This window comes from Aspergillus uvarum, assembly GCF_003184745.1.
Source record: "Aspergillus uvarum CBS 121591 unplaced genomic scaffold BO82scaffold_21, whole genome shotgun sequence".
Lineage (NCBI taxonomy): Eukaryota > Fungi > Ascomycota > Eurotiomycetes > Eurotiales > Aspergillaceae > Aspergillus > Aspergillus uvarum.
This window is the reverse complement of record NW_020291318.1, coordinates 88089-113638: the sequence shown is the minus strand read 5'-3', so window position 1 is coordinate 113638 and position 25550 is coordinate 88089. Positions and strand designations below refer to the sequence as shown.

At 52.4% G+C, this 25550-nt stretch overlaps 7 protein-coding genes across 7 annotated transcripts; 2 read left to right on the top strand and 5 right to left on the bottom strand.

The window, feature by feature from the left end:
• Positions 1 to 387: 387 nt before the first annotated feature.
• Positions 388 to 4107, bottom strand: BO82DRAFT_333521 (DEAD/DEAH box helicase; the record flags this gene model as incomplete). Its single annotated transcript, XM_025633216.1, has 3 exons — positions 1531 to 4107; positions 803 to 1476; positions 388 to 748 (listed from the first exon to the last, which is right to left on the bottom strand). Exons 1-3 carry the CDS (start codon positions 4036 to 4038, stop codon positions 388 to 390), a joined length of 3543 nt encoding a protein of 1180 aa, XP_025492805.1. The 5' UTR covers positions 4039 to 4107.
• A 148-nt stretch (positions 4108 to 4255) lies between these two features.
• Positions 4256 to 5828, top strand: BO82DRAFT_391447 (uncharacterized protein). The gene is made up of 2 exons (XM_025638567.1): positions 4256 to 4648; positions 4713 to 5828. Exons 1-2 carry the CDS (start codon positions 4476 to 4478, stop codon positions 5719 to 5721), a joined length of 1182 nt encoding a protein of 393 aa, XP_025492804.1. The 5' UTR covers positions 4256 to 4475; the 3' UTR covers positions 5722 to 5828.
• BO82DRAFT_353567 (putative CorA family metal ion transporter) lies at positions 5770 to 8396 on the bottom strand. Its single transcript, XM_025634988.1, has 5 exons — positions 6459 to 8396; positions 6333 to 6406; positions 6227 to 6279; positions 6118 to 6171; positions 5770 to 6063 (listed from the first exon to the last, which is right to left on the bottom strand). The coding sequence occupies exons 1-5, from the start codon at positions 8062 to 8064 to the stop codon at positions 5961 to 5963; spliced, it is 1890 nt and encodes a 629-aa protein (XP_025492803.1). The 5' UTR covers positions 8065 to 8396; the 3' UTR covers positions 5770 to 5960.
• Positions 8397 to 8869: 473 nt separating this feature from the next.
• BO82DRAFT_59652 (uncharacterized protein) lies at positions 8870 to 9737 on the bottom strand. The gene is made up of 2 exons (XM_025641370.1): positions 9344 to 9737; positions 8870 to 9264 (listed from the first exon to the last, which is right to left on the bottom strand). Exons 1-2 carry the CDS (start codon positions 9651 to 9653, stop codon positions 9053 to 9055), a joined length of 522 nt encoding a protein of 173 aa, XP_025492802.1. The 5' UTR covers positions 9654 to 9737; the 3' UTR covers positions 8870 to 9052.
• Positions 9738 to 10027: 290 nt separating this feature from the next.
• Positions 10028 to 13532, top strand: BO82DRAFT_281381 (DNA-directed DNA polymerase gamma MIP1; the record flags this gene model as incomplete). Its single annotated transcript, XM_025631339.1, has 2 exons — positions 10028 to 10205; positions 10261 to 13532. 2 exons carry the CDS (start codon positions 10028 to 10030, stop codon positions 13530 to 13532), a joined length of 3450 nt encoding a protein of 1149 aa, XP_025492801.1.
• A 476-nt stretch (positions 13533 to 14008) lies between these two features.
• BO82DRAFT_333509 (gluconeogenesis factor YvcK family protein) lies at positions 14009 to 15988 on the bottom strand. The gene is made up of 2 exons (XM_025633215.1): positions 15500 to 15988; positions 14009 to 15433 (listed from the first exon to the last, which is right to left on the bottom strand). Exons 1-2 carry the CDS (start codon positions 15699 to 15701, stop codon positions 14127 to 14129), a joined length of 1509 nt encoding a protein of 502 aa, XP_025492800.1. The 5' UTR covers positions 15702 to 15988; the 3' UTR covers positions 14009 to 14126.
• Positions 15989 to 16230: 242 nt separating this feature from the next.
• atmA (DNA-binding protein kinase TEL1) lies at positions 16231 to 25543 on the bottom strand (the record flags this gene model as incomplete). The annotated part of the gene is made up of 9 exons (XM_025632310.1): positions 16231 to 16379; positions 16445 to 17408; positions 17461 to 18522; positions 18588 to 18978; positions 19039 to 23506; positions 23558 to 23898; positions 23956 to 25278; positions 25361 to 25403; positions 25465 to 25543. The coding sequence occupies 9 exons, from the start codon at positions 25541 to 25543 to the stop codon at positions 16360 to 16362; spliced, it is 8691 nt and encodes a 2896-aa protein (XP_025492799.1). The 3' UTR covers positions 16231 to 16359.
• Between the last annotated feature and the right edge of the window lie 7 nt (positions 25544 to 25550).

Sequence of the window (25550 nt, the reverse complement as noted above, 5' to 3'; positions counted from 1 at the left end):
ATGGGAGGAGGGCTGCGTATGATATCATGTCTTTTGCTGCTTGTGGGTCTGGGATTTAGGTCGTTCGGGGTATGGATTTATTTGTATTTGTAGTATGATCAGGGTGGGTCTGTGGATGAGATGCAGATTATTTCTTTTATTTGGTGTTAGTCAAACACGAGAATTAAGATATGGATATAAAGCAGTTATGAGCATAAACTTAACTAAGTGACCAGGGCATTGGTCTACAGCTCCTATCCTATCCTATCCTATCCTATCCCAACCTATCCAACAAGCCCGAAATACAATGGTATCATGTACAACCCCCAGGACCCTTCCTCCACGCCATCTCCCCTCAAGCACTAGCACCTGTACCTAGGCACCAGCACCTGGGCACTTACACCCAGGCTACTCAAACAACAACCTTAACTCCTCAATCCGCTCCTTCTTCTTCTCATCCTCGGACCCGTCCCCGCCGACCCGCAGCCCCAACGACCCAGCGATGTTCATCTTCCGCTCCTGCACCCGCAGCATCCGGCCCTCGATCGAGTCTTTGACCACGAACCGCGTGACCGCGACATCGCGCAGCTGGCCCATGCGGTGCACGCGGTCGATCGCCTGCGCCTCGATCGCGAAGCTCCACCAGGGGTCCATCATGAACACGTGGTTGGCAACGGTGAGGTTGAGGCCCACGCCGCCGGCGCGGAGGCTGATCAGTAGGATGCGGGGATTTGCCGTGGATGAGGCGTTCGGGGCGTTGGGCTTTCGCCTTGGTTTGGCGCTGCGTGTCTCCTCCTCGTCGGCGACGTCGTCCTCCTCAGACAGGAAGGTTTCCGCTTGGTTGAACTGCGCCAGGGTCTCGGCGCGGGCTTTCTGCGGCATCGTGCCGTCCAGCCGGACGTGCGGGATCCCGGCCCGCGTCAGTTGCGGGGAGATGAGATCCAGAAAGCTGGTGAACTGGGAGAAGACGACGGCTTTGTTGGTGGCGGGGAGGCGGGTGATGTGGTTGAGGAGGGCGTGGATCTTGGCGGAGGTGTGTGCGGAGGGGGAAAGAGGGTTGATGCGCCGCAGGGAGATGCGCGGTGGTGCTTGCGAGCTGAGCGGCGGCGTGCTGTTGTAGAGATCGGTTTCTTCGGTCGTGGGCGTGGATACCGGGGATTGCGACTGCGACTGCGACTGGTGGCGGATCACCTCGAAGATGTCTTTAGAGGTGACCGGTGCGCGGCAGGAGAAGCACCGCGGTGGCACCCCTTTGTCCGTCTGGTGGCGGATGTAGTCTTCGAGACATTTCTTGCATGCACTGTGCCAGCACGCTGTCACGGCGGGGTCGATCATGGGCTCTTCGGAGCAGATCGGACACTCCCCGCTGGACTCGGTTTGGATCTGTCGCAGTGCGTGCGAGGTGAATTTGGCTTGAGAGTCGTGGGCCTGCTCGGTGCCTGCTGCTTCGGTGGTGGCTTTGAAGCGGTCGATCAGCTCCTGCAGGTCCATGTCGTCCTTGAGATCACTGGCTCCATCGGCGGCGGCGGCGGCGTCTTCCTCGTCGGCCACGATCGCCTTGTTACGCGTGAGGATGGGATGACAACACGTCTGACGTAGACGAAGGATCTGTGCGAAGATTGTCGAGTACGACTTCAGTAAGGTACCGGCTTCAACATTGCTGTTGAAGGTCTGTTTAGCCCGGGTGTAAATTAGGTCGTAGATCTCACGCTCCTGCTCCGGAAGCTCCACCTCTTCGATCTGAATTGTTCTCCGTGGAAGCGGTACCAGGGGCTCACCCTCAGGTGTCTTCATGGTCTTGGTCCGACGGAGGACCAGCGGCTCGAGCACTGTTTGTACGACATTCAGAGCGCGCACGTAGTCTTTCGACTCGAATGGCACGGTGATGAATGTTTTCCAGAAGGAGAAGTTGTTCCAAGGCTCGACCTTCAGGAATCGCACCAAACTGAACAGATCCTCCAAACGGTTGACGATCGGTGTGCCAGTGAGGACCCACCGATGTGTTGCGCTCAGGTCGTAGCACGCCTTTGCGGATTTGGACTGACGGTTCTTGATCATATGAGCTTCGTCGATGATGATCCGAAAGAAGTTCAGAGAGAACAAGCCACCCGAGCCCATTTGCGACAGGACGGTGGACGTATGGTGACGGTGCTCTGCGAGTACGACTCCGTAACTCGTTATGATCACGTTGGGCGCAGCGGCATTGCCTGCAGCACACAACTCTCTGAGGTTTACATTCTTCTCCGTCCCATAGTACATTAAAGCCTTCATCGACCCGGGTTGAGAGGCTTTCAGTGATTCGCTCTCCCACTGCGCAAGCAGTGATGTCGGTGCAATGACCAGGGTTGTATAGGGAGCAGAAACCCTGCCAGCAGAGGCCTGTGGAAGTCTCACCAAGCCACCGGAACTTTGTGGCTCATTTCTATGAGCATGGACCAGACTTAGCATCTCGATGGTCTTACCCAGACCCATCTCATCAGCCAGGATACCACCGAGACAATGTTGCTCCTGCTTTGGAAATTCGAGGGTCAGCATCCCAGAGTACGGATTGACGTAGAAATGGTCTACTCCATCCACAGCAGGCAACTCCTTGTCATCGACATCTTTCGTAGGCCAAGAATATTGTTCCCACAGAGGATGCAGAGACACTTCCCTGGCGGACTCCTTGTTCTTTTCCTTAGCCAGCATCCAATACAGTGCTTGTCGCTGATACTTCCGCAGATCCATCGTAAATGTGGACGGAGGATGCGCTTCTGGCATACTGAAGTCGAACGACTGAGCCTTCTTGTACAGCGTGTCAAGCTGGCCCTCTTCCAGCTCCGGGGTTTCTTCCTCTTCCGACGAGTCGTTGTTCGACTGGTTCTCTTTCTTGACCCGGTCATACTGATCGGCCATCTCTGCCGCACGCAGCAATCCCTCCTTTTTATGCTTCCTGGTCATATCGCTGATGGAAGTCGGTTGTAGACCGATCTCATCGAAGAGCTTCACCAGCGCCACCTGACGGAGCCGCAATTTCTTCTCTTCCACGCTTTCCTTCTCCTCGAATATCGTAGTAGACCTGTTGTCGTCAGTGGCGTCATCGAGAATCTGAGGTTGAAACGCCTCGATGCGCAGATAGCACCACAGCTGCAGATAAATCGTGTCGTTCACGCGGATCCTGTCCGGCGCGAAGACGCACACCCCCTCAAGCTTGCAAACCTTTTGATCGATCAGAGTCGATACCCATTCGGCCGTTTCCCGAGGGAGGCGCCCGATCTCCTGGCCAGATTTCGTCGTGAACCGTGTGAGGACATCGCCCTTCTGGTTGCTGATCATTTTACCCGTGCGACCCCGTTTCGCAACGGGTTGGGACCGCGCGCGCTCGATATTGACATGCTCCCCATGCTTGACGAGCCCCACGCCACTCCTTGTAGCCCACGCCCCGACGCCGAAGGCGCCGATGTATCTCAGCTGCGGTTGTGACGCCACTCGTGGACTGGCTTGATCTGTGACGGGTGTCCCGGTCGAGGGAATGGGTGGTGTACGGGTCGTGGGAGGAGATGGTTGCGCGGGAAGGGTTCGCTCGCGGGGCAGGAGTGTGGTTTGGCTCAGGGTGGCATTCGGCGGGCTTTTCCAGGATCCGTCGAAGAAGATGTTTACGGCGCGTTCGAGGTCACCACCGGCTGCTTTGCGTATTCTGACAAGGGTATGTTCAGGGACGTCTTGTCCGACTATGGCAAGGAAGGTGGCCGTATCGAATCCGTCGTCGGCTTTCTGTTGCTCCGTTTCTTTGCTCAAATAGGACGGTGGCAAGTCGTGCGTCGTGGGAGAAGCCTCCTCATGAGAGACTGTGCTGGGCTTCGGTAAGTCCACAAGTGAGTGCGACGAGGCCAAGGTAGCATCTTGGGTCTCCTGAGTAAGGGACTCCTCATTGGAGTACCTCAACAGGGTTGAAGCCGGCAGTTCAGGAATCGTAGCAGTGAGACCATCGCTGGCTGAGTGAGGAAGCGAAATCTCCTCATCGTGGGCGAAAAACCGTCGCTTCTTCAAAGGTCGTCCATCGGCATCTTGAAAGTGCATCCTGCATCAATCATCTCCCCCTGAATGTTGCTATTGAAGGGAGTTCGAAGTGCCTGGGGCCAAAATCCACTTAAGCGGAGGGCAGAGAAAGAAAGACGCGCCGAGACGCGATTTGCACTTCGGGCCGACGTCATGTCGTGTTCCACCTGCTTCGCCCAATAAAATTTGGACTAAATGGGCTTGCTTCAGCGGAAGCTTAACCTCTGGGTTGAACGACATTCGCCTCACCAGAAGAACTAACAATGAGCCTCAATTGACGTGTGGGTGGTGTGATGCTACTCTTATCGATTCTATATTGAACCTCGAGCTGACAGCGCCTATGAAGAAATAGCCATATTATGCAATGAGCCTCAGCAGTGATCAACGACCTCCGCAATAACCTCATATAGCCAACATCCCCACCTCCTCCACCCGCACCGTCCCGGCCAAAAACAAAAATGTCTCTCTCCAACAAATTCATCCAGCCATGTCGCACAAGCGAGCTGTTATGCCGCCGGTCTCTGGCTCGTACGCGATTACAGCGCCCTCAAAAGCGCCACTTCCAGGGCCGTTCACCCGCAGCTGAAGCCGAAGTCCAAGCTGCTCAAGCCTACTGCTCCAGCCTCCTACAGTACGAAAGCCTCCTGTCCTTCCGCTGCATGGTCCTCTAACAAACCCTTCGTGACTACAAACAGAAAATACGATAGCCCGGCCTACCTCCTCCACACCTTCATCCCGCAGCATGCGCGGCCAATGTACTTCGCGCTGCGCGCGCTCAACGTCTCCCTCTCCCTGATCCCGGACACGACCTCGTCGCACACGATCGGCCTGATGCGGCTGCAGTACTGGCGCGACGCCGTGACGAAAACGCTGGCGGGCAGTCCGCCCAAGGAGCCGATCGCGATCCTGCTGGCGGCGGCGATCGAGGACCTGCACGCGCGTACCGGCGGCACGGCGCGCATCAGCAAGGGCTGGCTGACCCGGCTGATCAACGCGCGCGAGCAGACCCTCACCAACGACCCGTACCCGACCCTCGCTGCGCTCGAGTCCTACGCCGAGAACACCTACTCCACCCTCTTCTACCTGACCCTGTCCGCGCTGCCCATGACCTCCGTCACCGCCGACCATCTGGCCTCGCACGTCGGCAAGGCCGTCGGCATCGCCGCCGTGCTGCGCGGCTTGCCCCTCGTCGCCTTTCCGCAGCAGCAGCAGCAGCAGCAAGAACCAAAAAGCCCGGGTGCGGTGGTTGGTCAGTATAACAACAAGCAGGGCGCCGTGATGCTGCCGCTGGACGTGATGGCCCAGGCCGGGTTGCGCGAGGAGGACGTGTTCCGGCAGGGGGCGGAGGCGCCGGGCCTGCGCGATGCGGTATTCACCGTCGCGACGCGGGCAAACGACCACCTCATCACCGCACAGCAGATGCTGAGCAATCTCCGCGCCGGCCAGGACGTGGGCCACGAGTTCGAGCACGAGGGCGAGGAGGGCCACACGTATGAGCACACCCCCAACCAGCAGCAGCGGGCGGAGACGCCGTTGGAGGAGGTCAACCGCGCCTTCGGCGTCTTGATGCCGGCCATCCCCACGCGGCTGTGGTTGACCCGGCTGGAGAGCTTCGACTTCGACATCTTTCGCCCGGAGCTGCTGCGCTCGGATTGGACGTTGCCTTGGAAGGCCTACTGGGCGTTCAAGCGCAAGACTTTGTGATGTGATCGCGCAGCCGTGAATCAAGTACTGGCTAGTCTATGTAATATATGTACTATTATTATTTGTCTTGCACCATTTACTGCCCCACATGTAATCATGTGAGCTTGATAATGTTGGGTCATGCTATGCAACATGTGGGGTTCATCTATACAAAGGAAGGGCTTGCAATGTAGTACTTGTTGTAGTATCATGGGTATCGGAGCAGTAAGTTGGAGAGATTCATCTCTAATGCCAAAGGGTCAGGTCTTTTCCGTGGCCTGCTTCCTCTGTCGCCTCTTTCTGGAGCTGGTGATGAGCCGCTTCTGTGCGAGCAACACCACGTAACGCTGGAGTTTGTCGCGCCTGGGGAGGCCGTTAGGAATGTTCTGGGTGTGATCAGGGAAGAGACAATCTTACATCAGAAACATGGTGGTCGCGAAAACGAACGGAATGGCAATCATCCAGAAGTATCTAGGGGTTGATGTTAGTTTCGAGGTTAAAGGGGCTTTGGACTATGTGAACGCACGAGTCGCTGTGATGAATGCCAGAGAAGTCATCGAAGTTCATTCCAAAGTAGCCCTACAGGATGGGGTCAGTAAATAAACCTCGTGGCAGCCACTTGCTCGACATACCGTCAAGAAAGTCAGAGGGAGGTAGAAACACGTCACCAATGTGAGTTGCTTCATGCTCTCATTCTGGTATGCACCTGCACGAAATTAGCTCGCGCTCAACCCCCACACGGGGTGTCAAAAACTCACCGATGGTGTTGAAAATCAGATCAATCATGTTATCGGCAGCCCTTCGCATTTGGTCGTAGCCTTCGACAATCGTGATACAGTGATCCAATGCATCACCCAGATAGGTATGGCATAGAGGACTAATCGATACGCTAGAACCACCTAGGCTTTTCAGGTTTGGCGTGGCGGTTCCGATAAATGGCGTCCCGTCGCCTGCAGGGCTACTCGTACCAATGTTCTTGAACGCTCCTAAGCCAGGCGTATGAATAGGTTCCGAACGATGGTCTCGCAGTGCGTTGATTATCGTAGCAATGGGCTGCATGAAGTTCCGCAGAATAGCAATCTCGGACGTGAGGACATAGAGACTCTTAGACTGGTCAACGTCAGGGTCGGTCAGAACTTCCAGTTCCAGGTCACCCATGACATCCTGATAGGCGGTCGTCACAGGGATGGCAAGGTCAATGATAGCGTCTAGTATCGCCTGCACAATCATACTCGCGTCGCACGACTGACGTAAGATGGTCTCCGGGGAGCTGAGTCGCCTCACAATTGGGGCTTCGATATCGTCTGCACTGTTCTCGAAGAACGATGTCACGGTATTGTCTGAGTGAAGGAAGATTGACACCTGTTCGAGAATAACACACAGCCCCTTCGCGGCCAGAATGGCGTGACGCTCCATAAAGGCAATGCGCTCTTCGTTCGGGCCACCACGAAGCCGCTGGATGCTGCGAGGCGGAAGTTCATTCTCCGGGTCACTCAGACCGGACACTTTGGAAGCAGCCTTGCCTAGCCCACTGGACGTACGCCTCCCTGTACCACCCCGATCAGATGACTTTGGTCTAAAGATATCCTTCAAAGCGTCCAGAATCAACGTGCGTTTGGTGGGCCGTTTCAATGAGATCGTGCTGGCCGTGGAGCTCTTGCGATCGTTCGTCCACGGGCCGTGTCCGCCATCGCTGCTTTCGTCCGAATCACTGTCCTCCTCTTCATCTTTGAGCTTGATCAGCTTCTGCAACTTGAGAACGATGTACGCATGATCAGAGTACCAGTCGACCTTTGTGCGGTTAGTCTCGTTAATCAGATCCTCGATCGCAAGCCGATGCAGGCATTTGTGGTTTCCGAGAATTCGAATCACATCCCAGCTCAGCCCGTTCACGTTGATCCAGCGACACTGCACCCAGGGCTCCCTCTCTCGCTCAAGGAAAGGCTCTAGGGTATCGTTGTCGAGGATGTATTGGCGCATCTCATGTTGCGAAAAGTCCACGACGGAGATCTCACAGCGCTTGTACAGATCGGCGGCGGTTGAAGCCATCCACTCGGCATTGTAGGCCGGCAGCGGCTGATTTGGATCAATGCCCGGCTCCTCGCCCGGCTGCCAGTTCTGGTCATGGGGCCCATCTTCGCGATAGTATGAGCGCGCGGTGGTCGAACGCCGCCTGCGAATCCTGGCAGTGTCCCGCGAGTTGAGCCTCGCAGCAGTGGTAAACGCGTCCGGAGACGGGGGCGCCCGCGTGGTTGGCGAGATCGGTGGATCCTGAGGACGTGGGTTGGCTTCGATGTCTTCCACCTGGTTGGAGGTTGATGGTAGTTCTGCGGTCTGCGCATGGTCAAAGGAATGGACACTCATGGCATCCAGATTGCGGCCTGGCTGCGTGGGCTTCGGTCAGTGGAGAAGTTCTGCATTGAACATGGATTCAAGATCCAGGGTAGTTTCGAGACACAGAGAACAGAGTATGCCATAAGTTGATCAGCCCAAAATGATGGTTGTTGGAATTCTTCAAATCCTGGAAATCTCGGAGATTTGTAGTGATGGTGGGCGGCAGGTGCACGGGGCATTTGCACGAGGATGCCGCCCGTAAAGGGGATGCCGCATCGCCGCGGGGAAATGACGTCGACTCGGTCATACCATTCCGCAAAGGACGATACATTCCTCAGACAGATTTAAAACGCTTAGTATTATAGTGAAGCCAGATGGGCCTTGGTAGTCAGAAGAAGTCTACGGTAAAGGAATAAGGAAGCGTAGTTCATCAATGTCAACTGAATAAAAATTAAACCTTGCAAGTTTCATGCAAAATCTCTTGGCTACAGTGAGCACATCTCTTGGCTTCTTTCTTCACTGCAATGTTCCACCACTTGCCAACCCGCTAGAAAAACACCAAAGATTCTCATGCGATTCCCTTATCCCGAGTGATCTAACGAGGGGCCTCTCTCGCATCGTTTGGGTAAAAAACCTAGTTCTCATCTTCTAGACGCCTGCCTAAGCGTCTCGCACAATCGATGAGATTGCGCAAGCTCAAATTCCTATTGTAGGCTTCGTTGCAACAGCAAAATGTGACGAGATTACTTTTCTGTGGGGTGAGAGGCTCCGATCGCCCTAACCTGGGCTCCTATGGTGCCAGAAGGCTATGGTCGCCGCTACTGTGTAGAGCCACGACAGCCCCTGCTCAATGCGCCATGTCATGTCGTACACCGAGCAACGCATGTAGTCGTCAGATAGTGTTCATTATCAGGTTCGGTGACGGGTTCGCAAGGTCTGCGCAGTTTGATACTCCGCTCTGGTACCTTGCCCGGGGTTTCATACTCCGCTCTGGTAACCTCACCAGACAAAAGCTCCCTCATGCGGCTGAAGTATTCCCTACATTCCTCTTCCGCCGCAGTAGCTTGATCTGTAAAGGTATCAAGTGTCGTTTCGGTCCTGCGACGTCGTTCCGTGACAAAGGCTTTCGGCATACTGGGCAAGTGCCTTTCGGGGATTTACTGGTAGAGTCTGACCGTTCTTCGCTGAACTTTAGTGTATCGGTAATGCATTTGTGACAAAAGAGATGTCCTATGCTAAGTCAGCTTAGATCACATGCCTTCATCTCCACCAATCTGACGTTGAAATTGGAAGCCAAGGCCATACATACCACACACAGTACTGGTAGCATCCACGGGAGTGTCCATACACACAGGGCACTTATAAGCAGCAAAGATTGATTCAGCACCATTTTCAAGCGACTGTTGTGCAAGAATAGCATCTGCGCGCTGTTTGGCCTGTGTTTTCGAAATCTCCGACACCTCATCAGTCTCGGTCAGATCGATGGATGCCGCCTCGCTTGACTGTCCGTCAAGCTGGAAGGGAGGGGCTAGTCGGCGTCGCTTGGGTTCTGGGGACTCCAGCGGATGGTTGCTTGGGCTTGTTGGCGACGAATCTAAGGAATAACGGCTGATATCCATGATCAAGACTGTATTTAGTTTCTAAAGAAGGAACTAAAAGAGTTAATCTTGGAGGCAGACTGAACATAGCCAAGTGAACTAAAGTGACAAGCGTGGCGGAGAAGATCTGCTGCCACTGTTCTTATCGGAGTTGGCGATAAGAGGATGCTTCCTCTGATAGGAAGGCGGTCGCAGCCAAGGAACATCAATCTTCCAGCATTTCTCATCATGACGCCGAAATCCCCCAATAGGAAAGAAAAGACGATCGGCCCTCCTTGTGAGCCAAAAGATTATCTCCAAAGCTCGGTCGCACTCTTCATTGCGCAGCATCGGCTGCGACTTCTCGAATCGTCGTACCATGGACTGATTTATTATTACTGTAACCGCTTAACATCATGCTTTGGAGTATTCCCTGCGCTCCCTGTCGCAGGGATGCAGCTATCTTTTTTTCGCAGAGATTGCGCCCGTCTCGCTTCCCTCGGAGAGGGACATTACAAATATCAAGATACCTCGCTACGCAATCAACCACCAATGAGTCTGAGAGGAAGAGCGAGGATCATGGCTCACTTTCCGGTAAATAATAGATCAGATCTCCGAAGATATTAGGAATCAAGTACTAATAGCGCAGTCCCCGCTCTGGCTAGGTTCAACGAGATCGGAGTTCAACAGCTGAGCGACCATGTATATTCTCAAGTATTCCCCACGAAATCAGATCCTCCAGATCCGAGCCTTGTCGCCTTAGCAAAAGAACATCTATCCAGGCATGATTTGCTCGGAAAATCCCAGGATGCCACCGAACCCGTCGCCTTCGACATGCCAACCCTCCAAGGACAATCGCTAGACGAACACTTTTTCAAGCTAGGAATGGACTGCTCTGACCCCTACCTATCGCTCGCGAAGGAATATATCACTGTCAACTCTCCAGAAAAGCCACGCAAATGGGTAAACCGCAGCGGATGGACGAAGTACAATTCCGACGGCTCCTGGGAAGCCGTGGATGCACCGAACGAATCGATTCTGACCTTCGACACCGAAGTACTATACAAAGTACATTCTTTTGCGGTCATGGCTTGCGCAGTTAGTCCTACGGCTTGGTATGCATGGATTTCGCCTTGGCTGCTGGGAGAGACGGACAATGAGATTCAACTTGTACCCCTCGGAGACCCATCAAAGTCACGTATCATTGTGGGACATAACATCGGCTATGATAGAGCTCGCGTGCTTGAAGAATACGACATGAGCCAGACTCGCAATTTCTTCCTCGATACAATGTCTCTACATGTCGCAGTCAACGGGATGTGTTCACAGCAGAGACCAACCTGGATGCGCCACAAGAAAAATAAAGACCTTCGGGACAAGATCACCAATGAGAGCAACTCTGTGGAGCTGGCAGCCTTACTTGAAAATAAAATGCTCAGCGAAGAGGAGGAGGAGCTCTGGATCGGAAGAAGCTCAGTGAACTCGCTTCGAGATGTGGCCAAGTTTCACTGTGATGTTACGATTGACAAGTCACAACGAGACTACTTTGGCGAGCTTAGCAGGGAGGAGATTGTAGAGAAGCTGGAGGAGTTACTCGACTATTGTGCAGCAGATGTTGCAATCACCCATCGTGTCTACAAGAAGGTCTTCCCTAATTTCCTTGAGGTCTGTCCACACCCCGTTAGCTTCGGGGCTCTGAGGCATCTCTCTTCGGTAATATTGCCCGTCAATCAGACTTGGCAGGAATATCTTGTCAAGGCAGAGGCGACATATCATCAACGACTTGAGGACGTCCAAAAGAAAATGGTCGAGCTGTGCAATGAAGCTCTAAAAGTCAAAGACTCTCCCGAGACATATACGAATGATCCATGGTTACGGCAGCTGGACTGGTCTGGCCAGGAGATCAAAATGGTCAAGGGGAAAAAAAAGAACGACCCTCCCCGGCCAGCCGCGAGGCAAAAAAAGCCGGGCATGCCTAAGTGGTATAAGGATCTTTTCCCCAAGATTGATGCAGACATTAACCTTAGTGTTCGGACGCGGATTGCTCCAATTCTTCTGAAGTTGTCGTGGGATGGGTACCCTTTGACGTGGTCAGACAAGCACGGATGGACTTTCAAAGTGCCTCGCGATCATGCGAAGAAGTACGATAATCAGCCAGTGGTGATTTGTGACATGTCGGAGGAGAAGATCCTCGAGCTCAAAAACGACCGGAAGCATGCGTACTTCAAACTGCCGCATAAAGACGGGCCCACAGCACGATGTGTTAATCCCTTAGCGAAAGGCTATATGCAATATTTTGAACGTGGAACTCTTTCATCCCAGTATGCACTCGCCAAAGAGGCTCTGGAGATGAATGCATCCTGCTCATATTGGATCAGCGCTCGTGATCGCATTACGAGTCAAATAGTGGTTTACCAGGATCAGTTGCGAGATGTAGACCCAGCCAAGACAGATGAGACTCGTCTGGGTTTCATTCTCCCCCAGATTATCCCCATGGGTACTATCACACGAAGAGCCGTTGAAAACACCTGGCTTACTGCAAGTAATGCGAAAGGCAACCGCGTTGGCTCTGAGTTGAAAGCCATGATCAAAGCTCCACCGGGCTATTCTTTTGTCGGTGCCGACGTGGACTCACAAGAGTTGTGGATCGCGAGTCTCATCGGAGATGCTCAGTTCCAGATTCACGGTGGAAATGCCATCGGCTTCATGACGCTGGAAGGTTCCAAGGCTGCCGGGACGGATATGCACTCGCGTACTGCTTCGATCCTAGGCATTTCTCGTAACGACGCCAAGGTTTTCAACTATGGACGTATCTACGGAGCTGGAGTGAAGTTCGCGGCTACTCTGCTGAGACAGTTCAACCCATCGATGAACGAGAGGGAAACACAGGAGGTAGCAAGTAAGCTATACAAAGAGACCAAGGGCACTCGGACGACTCGGCGCCTTATCAGTGATACTCCATTCTGGAGAGGTGGCACCGAGTCATTCGTGTTCAACAAGCTGGAGGAGTTCGCTGAGCAAGAAAGACCGAGAACCCCAACTCTAGGAGCAGGTATCACGGAGGCATTGATGCGGCGCTTCATCAACAAGGGCAGCTTCATGACGTCAAGAATCAATTGGGCCATTCAGTCCTCTGGCGTTGATTATCTACACCTGCTGATCGTCGCAATGGACTATCTCATCCGGCGCTTCAACATCGCTGCTCGACTAGCCATCACCGTGCACGATGAGATCCGATATCTCGTCAAAGATGAAGATAAATATCGTGCTGCCCTCGCGCTGCAAGTGGCGAACGTCTGGACCCGTGCGATGTTCTCCGAGCAAGTTGGGATCCACGACCTCCCCCAATCTTGCGCCTACTTCTCCGCCGTCGACATCGACCACGTCCTCCGCAAAGAAGTGGACATGGACTGCGTAACCCCATCCCATCCGCACAAGATCCCGCACGGCGAAAGCTTAGACATCGTCAAACTTCTGGAAAAGAGTGAGCAAGCGCGGCTGGATCCGTCCATCGAGCCCACCATTCCCCCTGCCCCCGAGAAGTACGCCTACAAACCACGCCCGACCGTCATGTCCGCACTGCCCGATTCCAACCACCCATCCTTCATCCGGGCCCAGATCACCAAAGATGACGCGGAACTCCGAGAGATCGTCAAGGAGCTCACGAAAGAGAAAACCGCGATGGCCGCAGCAGCAGCGGCAGCCAGTCAGTCCACCGCCGCCGGCACCAGCCAGGGCCGCGGCCGCCCCCGCACCACCGCACTGCCAGCAGCGGAGCCCCAAAAGGCCATTCTGATGGACGTCGGCTCGACCATCTACACACCTGGCTTCCGCGGCGGCTTCTCGCAGCAAGGGAGCAGGTCTCCCCACGTCAGCTTCAATCGCCAGAACTGGAAACCCCGACATTCCGCTCGCGCGTGATATGCTCGTCTTGTCACCTTCTCCCTCTCCCTCTCCCCCTTCACCATCCTTTCGGTCCTTCTCCTGTAAATATAATAAAGCTTGTTTTTCGTTGACCGATGGACTAACTTCCAAGCTATAACCTCAACCTCATGTCTCATCCGATCTCTCTCTCACACCTTCTTCTTCTGATATGTATTCTGTGTCCTGGAAAAAAACTTTTGTATTGCAAAAAGCATTGGGAAGGGCGTCGAAAGGGGGGATATGGATGTTGCATTCTGGCGGGACGTTCTTTTTTCCTTTGCTTTCCAATGTCGATGACATATATCCGCTGCTTTTACAACGGTGTTCCTAGTTTGGGGTCGGTGCAATTTATGTGTGAAGTATCTGAAATAAATTCAGAACTCAAAACGGCATTTTACTGTGCAAGATTATTCTGCGCAGAAGAATATGCTGTTGACATCTACGTTCTTGGTCCTTGTCAAGATTGCAAAGCTCAACATGGTTAGAGAAGCTCAAATAATCAGCTAAACGAACTATATAGGAACATGCATGATCTTCAAGAAGATCTACGCTTGTCCGATAACAATAATATGAGGTAAAGCAATCCATCTCTCACGCCTTCTTTCTCCCGGGGTCGAGGGTATTCCTCCTACTCAGCCCATTATTCTCCCCTCCCCGCAGCATGGCGTCGCCCTTCCTGCCGAGAACCACCTCCAGGGCTTGGATCAATGCGGTCGCGTCGTACTTCATCCCCACGGCGACCTCTTCCCCGTCGGCGCCGGTGGTCGTGATCTTGCGCCCGTAGAGCCGGAGGGTCTCGATCCCCATGGCGGCGAGACGGTACTTGTCCACCGCGGGGGTGCCGGGCCCTTCCAGGTGCAGCACATGGGTGACATAGGCGGTATACGGTAGGGGCTGGTCGCTCAGAGGTTGCTGGTTCGCGTCCAGCACGCCCCGGCCGCGGCTCTCCTCGCCGGCGCGCGTGATGGCCTCGACGAAGTCGGCGGCCGAGAAGGGCGCGGCGGGGGGTCCCGTCTCGCGGTCGAGGGAGCCGTTCAGGATGAGGATTTTGTGGCGGGCGGGGCCGGTGGCGATGGCGTGGCCGACGCCGCGGAGGATGAGCGAGGGGATCAGCGAGGTGTACAGGGAACCAATACTGTAGACGATGGCCTGGGCGTCGCGCAGGGACTCGATGACGCGCGGGTTGGCCGGGGGGCGGATCTCCTGGCCGTAGGGGTTGATGTACCAGATGCGAGTGATGCGGTAGGGCAGGTCCTCGTTGTCGGACTTGCTAAAGGAGATGTTTTTGTTGCGCAGGGTGGGCAGGGAGCCCGGCGGGTGGTCATCCTCGTACGAGATGGCGCCCGAGTCGTCCGCGTCCTCCAGGCATTCGCCGCCGTCAGCGAGGAGGAGGCTGGGCCGCCGCGAGCCCGGCCGCAGGGCCGTGGCCTCGCTGGGGTGCGAGATGCTGTTCTGGCCGACGATCACGGTGCCGTCCGCCAGCGAGGCGGAGATGTGGTGCGAGAAGTTGGAGTTGATGGCCGGGATCACTCGCACCAGGTCGGAGGGCACCCCGCAGATGCTGCCCAGCAGGTAGATGGCGCTTTCGAAGCTGCCGCTGAACAGGCGCGCGCCCGTCAGGAACAGGTTGCCGACGCTGGCGGAGGTGAAGTCGAAGGTGGAGGACGGGGGTCGGGCGCGCTTGAGGATCTCCAGGTTCAGGAGGTTGAAGAAGGAGCGGATCAGCTCCTTTTTGGCGGGCGTGATCAGTTTCCAGATCGCGGACGTGCCGTCCACGATCGAGTGCCATTCGGCATGGGCCTGCGCTGCGTCTGCTGGAAGTCGGTGGTTGAAGAGGGTTTTGATGGCCGCGCGCTCTGAGTGAGGCGGCGATTCTGGGATCAGGCGGACTAATCTACCTGTTTTTCACGGTTAGAAAACAGGCAAGACGAGAGGCAGGGAAGGGGAAGAGGCTTGGAACTGACTGCGTACATCGCCGATTCCAGGGCCACCGAAGATCCGAATAAGCTCGGAGGAAGAGCCACCGTTGTCGCTGATGGGGATGATATAGCTCAGCGGGCAATCCTTGGTCTCGCGCACCGAGTTGAAGACATCAACTAGGTTGTTGGCGGCGCTGCCTCCAGAAAACACCACCAAGCCCCGGTTGGGCACAGCGGGCGTCGCCATGAGCGCAAAAGGTATTATTTGATGACGTGAAGCAAGTGGCTTCCTGCTATTGTGTATGTGATCTGAAACGGTGTTCACAACGACATTATAATCCCTTCCGAAGAAGCCACGACAGCATGATTAGTACAGCAATCACGAGGCGATGCTGGGTTGGGTTGGCAGTTACAGCTGCCAAGAGATCCGTGCGCTGACTGGATGTTCTGAGTATTCATGCAAGAGAGTGTTCGAGTGTTCAAGTCTGTGAGTCGCAGGTGTATTCGGAGACATTGTCTTATAACTTGGTGAGGTGGCGATGGAATGAATGCAGGGAGGATGAAATCCCAAAACAAGAATCCGGCAGGCGATAAACAAAGCCGAGGCAACCACGGTTCAACTCAGGTTGACAACAACAACTCCTCGATCGCAACAATTTTTATCGGCCTAATTTTATTTTTAAGAGAGTCTTGATGACTGCTTATGATTATGATGAAGTATCGGTTATACATTGTTGGAACGATGTAAGGTATATAGTTGGCTCAAGCGATATAAACAGCTCGATATCAGCCAACAAATCGGTTTTCTATCCAGAATCGTAGAGTCATGTTATATACATTTTGACATATTCGAACTATACTCATAAAAAGATACCAGAGTCATACCAGAACCCCAATAGATAGGCTCAAGCATATGCGGCCCAACCTAGAGTGCAAGTAAATCAGTCAGCGTATGTCCATGGGTGTAATGAGGTCTTTTGCCAGACTTACCACAGTATAGTACAGCGAGATTCTTTTCATCCGTAGCCTGCTGGATCAGTTCATTCACAGTAGCCGTCACGCTCAACGTCTTGCCCAGCTTCTTGGCTACTACGGTGAGTGCACGGTCTGCTTCACTCGGTTCGTTGGCAGAACGCTGATCCATATTGCCCGTGATGACCGGAGGCCCATCTTCATCAGCCGCATCCTGCGCGTCTTGCATTTTCTTCAGCCGCAGCGGGGACACCGTCCAGCTATAGAGTGGATCGTATCGAAGCACATCCAGAATCGTCATGATGCTGTACGACTCCTGCCGCAAGGCATCAAGTGTGAATTCGCAACAGCGCCTGAAAACTCCTTCGGTCTTGCTAATGCCCATCCCATCCACCAAGTCGCGTGTAAGGCGGAAGGGAACAACTTCGGGGACTGGAAGAACTCGGCCTTGTTCGAAGGCAACGCCTAAATCGATATGAACAACCTCACCAGTCCGCTCGTCCAGTAGAATGTTATGACCGTGTCGGTCGCCCAGACCCAGCACATGACCTAGAATCGAAATGACCGCAGTGCTCCGAGTGTATGCCAGCCTCTTGCTGAACCAGTCGTCCGGGTTGTTGAACTTCTCCATGAAGAAGAATCGCATCACTGGGTGAAAATGCTCCGTCACTTGGCGGAAGGTGCGGACTCTTTGCTCGAATGACCGTGTTTGGACATCGCTGATATGTTTACGGCACACGTTCGGTTTCATGTCCTTGGGGAAGTATTTCTGATGTGCCGGCATCAAGTAGTCATGAAGCGGCATTGTATGGGGAACAAATTCGATGATTCCAGCGTTGGATGTGAGAGGCAGCACCTTATAGGTCCGGATTCCAAGGTTTCGTTGCCGAGTAGCTTGGTGATCTTTGAGAAGGCTGCTGACTTGCTCGAAAACCTGTTCCATGATGGCGTCCTGCCGCAGGTCATCGTTCCCTCCTTTGAACTTGGATCCATGTTAGCATGACAAAGAAGACTAGTCGGATACTATAGCTTACCAGTTGCTTGTATCGTCGCCCGTTGCTAGCAATTGCTGTGACAATCTTCGGGGCACTGACACCGGAAGCGATGGTGAAATCTGGCTGGTAGCCCTGAAGCCTTGGTACATCGCTATAATCGCAGTCAAGGCGAATCTCAATTCTCATTGTGGGGGGTGGGAGTTTCAAATCAGATGCATCTCGCTCGAGACGCTGGCCAGTGGACAACTTTTTCAACGGGACCTTGGCACCGCTCTTTAACTTGTCGTCTGGTTTGTCGATCGCAAACCGCACGTAGCTAATGTTTGCATTATGAACATTCACCCAGGTCGTTCCCATGCGTTTGTCGTTTTTGAGGCCGTCGACCAGCTTGTTGGCTGCCCTGTAACGAGATAGGGCTAATTCATCCTTGCCGCCCTTCGATTTGCTGCTTGCAAATATTTGATACATGCCATGGAATGGATGTTCGACGCAAATGCGATATATCAATGCAAAGAGCATCTTTTGAAACTCATCAGAAATATCTAGAAGACGGGATGTCAACTGATTCATCAGAGAGGCGAACTTGCGACTAGGGACTTGGTGAAGGTACTTCGACACAGCCATATTCGCAATCGGGCTATCGGATTTGTCAAGCCACAGCGCACAGAAACGCAGAGCATCGTTATTGTACGATTCGCTCTCTCTCAGACACAGTAGGTAGTTCTCGAGACATTGCTGAAGGAAAGCTTCCCGGCTGCGCAGGAGACGTTGGTACTCGCGATCATCGAGATCGAACCATTGCTTAGTCTTCGACCGGTGAAATTTGAGGGCTTCTTTCTCTCTGCCCGAGGCCGTTGCCAGCATCTCTTCCAGCGCAATAACTTCTTGTTCTTTGCGGTTGCGAAGTTGTTCGACACGCCTGAAATCCTCCAGCCCGTCAGGGTTCTGTAATTGCTGGTCACAAAACATTGCAAACCCGTGATAGACTCGACCAGCATCTTCTCCCCGTGAGCGATGTTTAAGTTCCTTGACTGCTACAGACATGTAGTCCTGTATGATAGTTTCTGGCTTCTCCAATCGCGCTTCTGCAGTGCGGTGACCCTTGGCAAGTCAGCACCGGACTTGATGCCGTAGATGAAATCAACAAAGATGTGGGATCAACTCACTAAAGTCACGAGAAGTTCAGCACGGCTTATTGGGACTGCTTGCTTGTGTAGATCGTTTCGATCCTTGAGTTGCCGGAGCATCCTGATGGATGCAGCCATTTCGCCCTGGTCCCAAAGGACATTGGCTAGGTCGAATTTTGCCGCTCCTTCGGTATCGATTCCCAGAAGCGCGCTCTGGGATGCGAGCTTCTGAAGACAAAACGCGATCTTCAGCGACGCTTGAGAGATATCATGACTCTGTGCGACCTCAAGCGACTGGCGAAGGACCTTGATTTCCAGTAACAGCGCGTCTGAGTCTTGGAAATTGATTGCAGACTTTAGGAAGTCCTTTTGCCTGATCGTAGAGAAAAGCGCCTCATGACAAGTCAAGATCTCCCCAACCTCATCCGGGCTATCTTTGACTCAGTAAACAAGTTTGTATGCATGTGAAGAGAGGTAACTTAGAACTCACCTAGTTCTTTTCAACCAAGAGTTTCTGGATGCTATCTTCTGCCACTCCTGGCTGATCCCATCCGTCGATTTTGCACTTAAAACATCACTGATTTCTGTCATGATCCCCAAGACTCTCATGGCAGTTCTCAAATCGCTTACTGACCGACTGCTGCTGTTCAACAACTCCAAACTGCTCAGCAGGCACTCATTGACGGAATTGAAGACATCAGCTAGGGTTCTCGACGTGCTGAGACTCTGAAAGGTCCGAAAGACTGCCCCAGGCGGGGAAGCATGCAAAGGCGACACAGGTATATCCCACTGTCGCAAACTGGTAGCTGTCTGAAGCATACTATCGAGAGACAGTGAAGTATCCTTCGAGTTTCCGGAAGCCACAAAAACGGAGTTCGCAATACCCTGTAGATTCGTCGAATGAAGTGCCTTCAGGACACCGTGCACATTCGCTGTTTCGCCCATCTGGATTTCACTGTCATATCGGGCGCTTTGAAACAACAAGTTCTTGAGCCCAGAGCTTTCGTGTTCGAGCTTTTCCATAACAGCTGCTAGAGACGAGTCCTGCTGAATGCCATAGAAAATATCTGGATCGTCTATCTCCTGATATATAGAATGTAGGACGTCTTGAGGAGCCTCGTACTTGGCGAGCGATGAACGTCGAGATGTGGAAGTCAACCGCGAAGCGTAAATCTCAAGAAAAAGAAGTCCTGTCTTCGGCAAAAAGCATCGACTGGCTGCTGCGGACGCCTCAGCAAAGTCAATATCGAGCCATTCATCGCGCTCCACAATGGTCGACTCATCTGGCCTTGGCTGGTTTCGGAGATAGAGAATGCAGTTTATGACAAGCCGCGCGTGAGGTATGGTATTATCATCAACCTGCCTTAACACCTTCTTGAAAATTTCGGAGATCGTAAAACGAATGCTCACTTCGCCATGCAAGTCTGCCAGCAGAACCTCATGAAGAATCTGTGGTAGGATTTGCACTGCTAGATTTGGCATGAGATTGAGAAGAACGTGTAATGGTCCAATGATCGGGTCTTCGGAAGCGGCTCGAGACAAAAAGAATCCGACACCTTTCGCAAAGTCATTTACAGAGACGTTGGGATCCCATCCGAGCCCGTGGTCTGTGTCAGCTTTCGATAATCGCGTGGGGATATCGGGACAGTGGTAGGGTTCCCATGTCAGGGCGCCGAGAAGGGAAGGGGATACGGCGTTGCGGCAATAATCAAGCTCAGGGAAGTTGCTTAGGTTGCTGACGATCAATTGCATCGTACGTTCGACAAGACCCACCTCGGCATGACTGCTATTTTGCAGCATATTACATAGCTGTATCAGGATACTGATCCTTGAGCGGTGATTTGAGTCCAGGATTGCTCGGGGCTGCAGTGTTTCGAGTAAGGTGGGTTCCTGTTCTCTCGATAGCGTGTCGCTGATACTGCCTGTGGCAGCAAACGCTTTTCCAATCACTTTAGCGGCCCAAATCTTGTATTCATCACGGCAATCAAACCTTTTCAACGTCTGACAAACCGTCACAGCGTTTGAAATCGCCATCTCATCACTTTCAGTCAAATCAAGACGGGGATTATGGTCTCGTGGAAGCTCATTCTCGGCGCACAACAACGATACAACATGATCCGCAACAGGTCTGCTGAGGAGACTATTCCCAGAACTTTGGTCACCAAGGACATGCACGAGCAAATTGTGTTCATCCTCGCTTTGTGCTCCTCTTTCGCCTTTAGTTGTTCCTGAGCATGACCTCACCAATAGCCCGAATAGTTCAGACTTCTCAGCACTCATAGCGGAGGACTCGTAAGAGTCCAGGGCCTCTTCAAACCATTCGAGAAACTCTTCTACTCTAGCCATTACCCGTCGCAGGAGGTCCTCTTGTGTTGGTTCTGCCGGTGGCGATGCGACGAATCTTCTCAATGAGAGCAACGTTGTAACCGCTATCCCGGCCATCAGACCGGGGCACTCGCTCAGATAACCCTTTCCTGCGTCCAGCATGTACCAGAAAATTCCGAGTGCATCTTCTGCGCAGAATAGATCAACCAGATAGGGCCGAAGTGCGTGGATGATCATTTCAAATGGATAATCTCGCAGCATGACAGGGCCGGCAACACTGATGAGGATCCTGACCTTTCGGATGACAGAGCAAGCGTGAAGAGATCCAAGGGCTGGATGAATGGAGTCCAACAATGCGCGACAAGCATAGGTTGCCAGAGCAGGGGTCCAGATGGTTGCTAGCTCGTATCCACTACGCTTGCAAATAAAATCAAGCTCATCCATGAGATAACGAGCCCTGAACGACGGCTGCTGGTTTGCAGGTAACACGGTGTTTGAGCAGCTCTTTTCAATGATAGACCTCAGAATAGTATGGGCCTCGCGAAAGTTGCTTTGCCTTTGGAGCGCTCTTTCAACTTGGTCGTATTGATCGAGTGTTTTGAAAAAGGTCGCTATGATTTGAGGGAACTGCCTTTCGACCAATGATATGAATCTATCTGCACCCAGTATCCTCTTCAATTGGTTCTCCACGCCCTTTGGTTGGCTTCCCTGGCTAGGAGGAATACTGATATCACGAGCAATGCTGTAAGCCTCTGCTTGATAGAAAGACGCGTCTAGAAGTTCAACGAACGGTGAGCCAGTACAAGCCGCGAGCTCTTCCGCCTCATGCTCATTCCAACGCATCATGACCTGGCCAACAGCCTCATCTTGCACATCAAGCAACATATCTTCGGTGCTAGCATATCCGAAAACACTGTAAGGTAATGAGGTTAAGGACTGGCCTTCTGTCCATGTGTAGATAATTTGGGAGCAAAAAAGACGAAAGAGCTCTTTGGCATCTTTGAGCCCAAGTATGTCTGCAACCTCTTTCATGCACTTCTCAGCATACCGTAGTGAGAGTGGAACATGAGCAGGAGTTTCGAACATGTGATAGATACTTCTGCGGAGTAGGGTGTGCCACACGGAAGCAAGGCGAGCCAAAATGAGAAGTCGAAGAGCGATTCCTTCAATCCAGTCCGGATCTCGAGGCAGGCTGCTCAACACATCACTGAATATGGCATCATGGTCGGTGAGAGGGAAATTGCCGAAAAGTTGAGGAATCAATTCACCAGCCCTAAACTTCACGGCAGCGTTTCCCTCCCGGAGTATGGTGAAGAGACAGGTACGGGGAGATGGGCTTGCTGGGCCACTTGTATAGGCAGAATTGTGGACAAGAATCTCTCCCAGAAGCTCCGTCATCGCAATAAGCACCGAGGGAGAAGCTCGCTTTTTGACGAGAAGTATGTTCACAAACCATGTGTATATGTCAGTCGCCGAATCAAAGAAATGGTCTTTTTCTTGCCTAGTCCATGATTTGACAAAGCTTTGCATCATACGGAGACACACAAGGTGAGAGTTTTCGCAACGTTCTAAACCGTAGGACTGAAGGCACTTCTCAGCGAGGTCCTCGAGTATGTTCAGCAAAGATTCGCGACTTAGGCCGGCACTGGCCTGATAGACATAGGGGAGGAAGTCCCGAGCAGACAAGATGTCAACCTCGTCGAGACTAGTCAAATACCTAACAATGTCCTCATTACTAGACAGTTGATCAGGAGAGGCTAAGTAGGCATATATCTTTTGGAAGCAAGACACCTGAACGGTAAGACAGCGCTGAAATGTGGCACCATCTGGGAGCAAGGGAAGTGCTTCTCGGTTCTTGTTCAGCATGCCTGTGATCTCTGCCAATTGGTCATAGTCTGTGAGCAATGGATCGTCCAATTCCATGGGTTCTTCTCCGCGAGAACCCAATATTTCTCTCTGTCGTTGTCGGGATTCTTCTAAGATTTCCGCAAGGGGTCCTAATAAGCCGCATAGAGCATTCGAGACAACTGACTCGGGAGCAGAAAGTAAATTCTCCGGTGTGAGGTATGGCGACACGATTGCTAGACAAGCGTTCACAAATTCTGATTCTCGGGACTTCATGAATGAGCATATGTTCTCCCACAGTAGCTGACTATTTTTGCGTAAAAAGGGCGTTCGCTCTCCAACTTGCTCTGGTAGACATTCCGTGTACAGGGCAACAACGACACAGAAGGACACGACTATCTGCAATATATCCGTTGTGATATGATGTGACCTCTCAGTTGAAAATGACTGCCAGTCCTGCAAGAGACTTTCGGATTTTGTATGCAACAAGTCAAGAATAATTTGATCATTTGGGTCAGGTCGAGCAAATGATTTCAACAGCAATGGGTCCCGGGCATTCCATATATCCGCACTGCCTAACACATCTTCGAGGTCAAACAGATAATTTAAGAGCTGCTTGTTTCTGACGAAGTACTGCCAACCTCTGGCAACAGTACTGTTAAGTCCTCCAGGTCGACTCCTTGGTAATGAAAGACGTCTGTTTGTACAAGCAAGGAGTACATTGACAATGTCCGGAGGGCGAGCGAATGATGCCGCTTGTGCTATATGCATACGATCTGTCACCGTCCCTGTTCAAATTCAGTGGATTGAGCTATGTCTGTGATGATTCGGCAACGAACCTATTGTCCACGATTCGCGAAGCCAAGACGATATTTTACTTGAAGCTTCCGTGACCAAGCCCGGGTTGATCTGCGCTGTTTTACGAATGATCGTAGCCCAGAGTGCTAGAGACGAATCGCACAGAGCAGACGGACCATTCAGGTTGCTAGGAGAAAGCATCGAATTTATTGACTGGATGACCACAGAGTAGTCTAGAAGGTCAAAGTGAAGAATGTTGTGCATGACATTGCAAGCTGCTCTGGATGTTGCTTGGGAGGTTGAAGCCCGAGACGCAAGTTCCCAAGCCTGTTCCCAGTACGACCTTAAGGATGATGAGCCTGCATTTGGACTACTTGCGATACTATGGTTTGGTGCGTTAGTCACTTTGCACTTCTAGTGCTCGCCGTGCCTGACGAACCTTGCAATGGCAACCATCGTCCATGTGGAGATGGCACTGTTGTCGTCAAGCATACTAGGAATCAATCGTTCGAGCAGCACGGTCTTCGATTCAATGCTCCGGTAGCAATTGTGCAGAAAAGGTAGTAACTGCAAAGCGCAGACTCTGCTTGCATTTGAAGCATTTGTGGATTGTCGGATAATATCGTCGAACATCGAGGTCAGGCGACGCTTCTTCGAGATTTTGACTTCAGAAGGAGTAGAGAGCCGCACAGCGATGTCCTCAAGTAGCTCAACCAGCTTGGCTGTAACCCACAAAATAGTCCAATTATGCTCGGATCTTGGGGCATCGAAACGAGGCCAAATGAAATATTCCTGCCGGTCAGTTGAAGTGCGACGGTGGAAAGATAGCTCGTCCAACTGCAAAATATCTTTCTCTGGCCGTTTTGTGTACTCTGTCTGCAGAGTAACCAGCATATCTTCAATCGTGTGGATTAGAGATTCAGACGGCTCTCTGTGAGCTGCGTCAGTCAGAGTGACCACACATAGCATAGATGTCACAATCATTTCATCTTTCAAGCCTAGAATCTTGGTGGGCCACAGTCGTTTGATCACTGGGATAAGGTTGAGCAACGATGTTCGAGCAAGATCTGACTGTTCAGGCAATACCTTCATCACGACTCTATTGATGCAATCAAAGGCGGCTTGGTAGCCATTTCCAATCAAAGTTGACGAGCCCAGAAGCTTGGTCAGCTCATAGAGTATCTCTTCGGCTGACTCGAAGATCGGAGCTGTTGGACACCCAATAAGAAGCTGAATACATGAAACAGCTTCTGTAACGATACTCGTGTTGGGTCTAGAATTTTCCCTGAAAGAGACCCTGGATGGTGTTGAGGCACCATTGGTCAAGGCAACAAAGCTGTCTAAAGTAGATAAGCGATGAGTTTGCGTGCTTTCTTGGCTGTCAGTCTCATGCGAGCCTAAAATACGTAGGCAGAACTCCAGAAGCTTGTCCCATTCATTGTTGGCGAGGTGTTCGAGGTGGGGAGGAAAACTCAATAGAGTAGTCAAGCATTTGATGTAGTCCACACCAAGGATCTCTGTAAGAAGAGCTCCGGGAGTTGACACAGTCTCCGTGACATGGTCAACTATCGCGCGGACCGACTTTGTCCGCAAATTATGCAAAAAAACATCAATGGCCGTGCGAAGGACGGATGCACATGATGACAAACGCGAGGCAGAGGCTCCCTTTGAGGTTGCGCGTGTATACAGGGACTTTTCCACTGAGACATATCGGAATAACGACTCAAACAGTCTGTGGCAGGCCTTGTCATTGAGTGTGTTTCTATAAGGTTACACACGTGCGTGTCAATCCACAATGTTCCCAAGACATGAGCCTGCAATTCAGTATGGGAATCTTGACGTACAGCTTCGAGCTTTTTCTATTCTGCTGTAGTATATGTTTGAGATCTATTCAGTGTCAGAGCTTTCGCTCATAAAAGTGCTGCCAAGGTAATAAAAGGTGACCGACCGGCTAGCCCATCTGACCGTTCCCTGAGCTTGTCAGATGCTAGAAGCGCAATGGCTCCTTCGAGGGTAATTTCTCCCATTTTGACG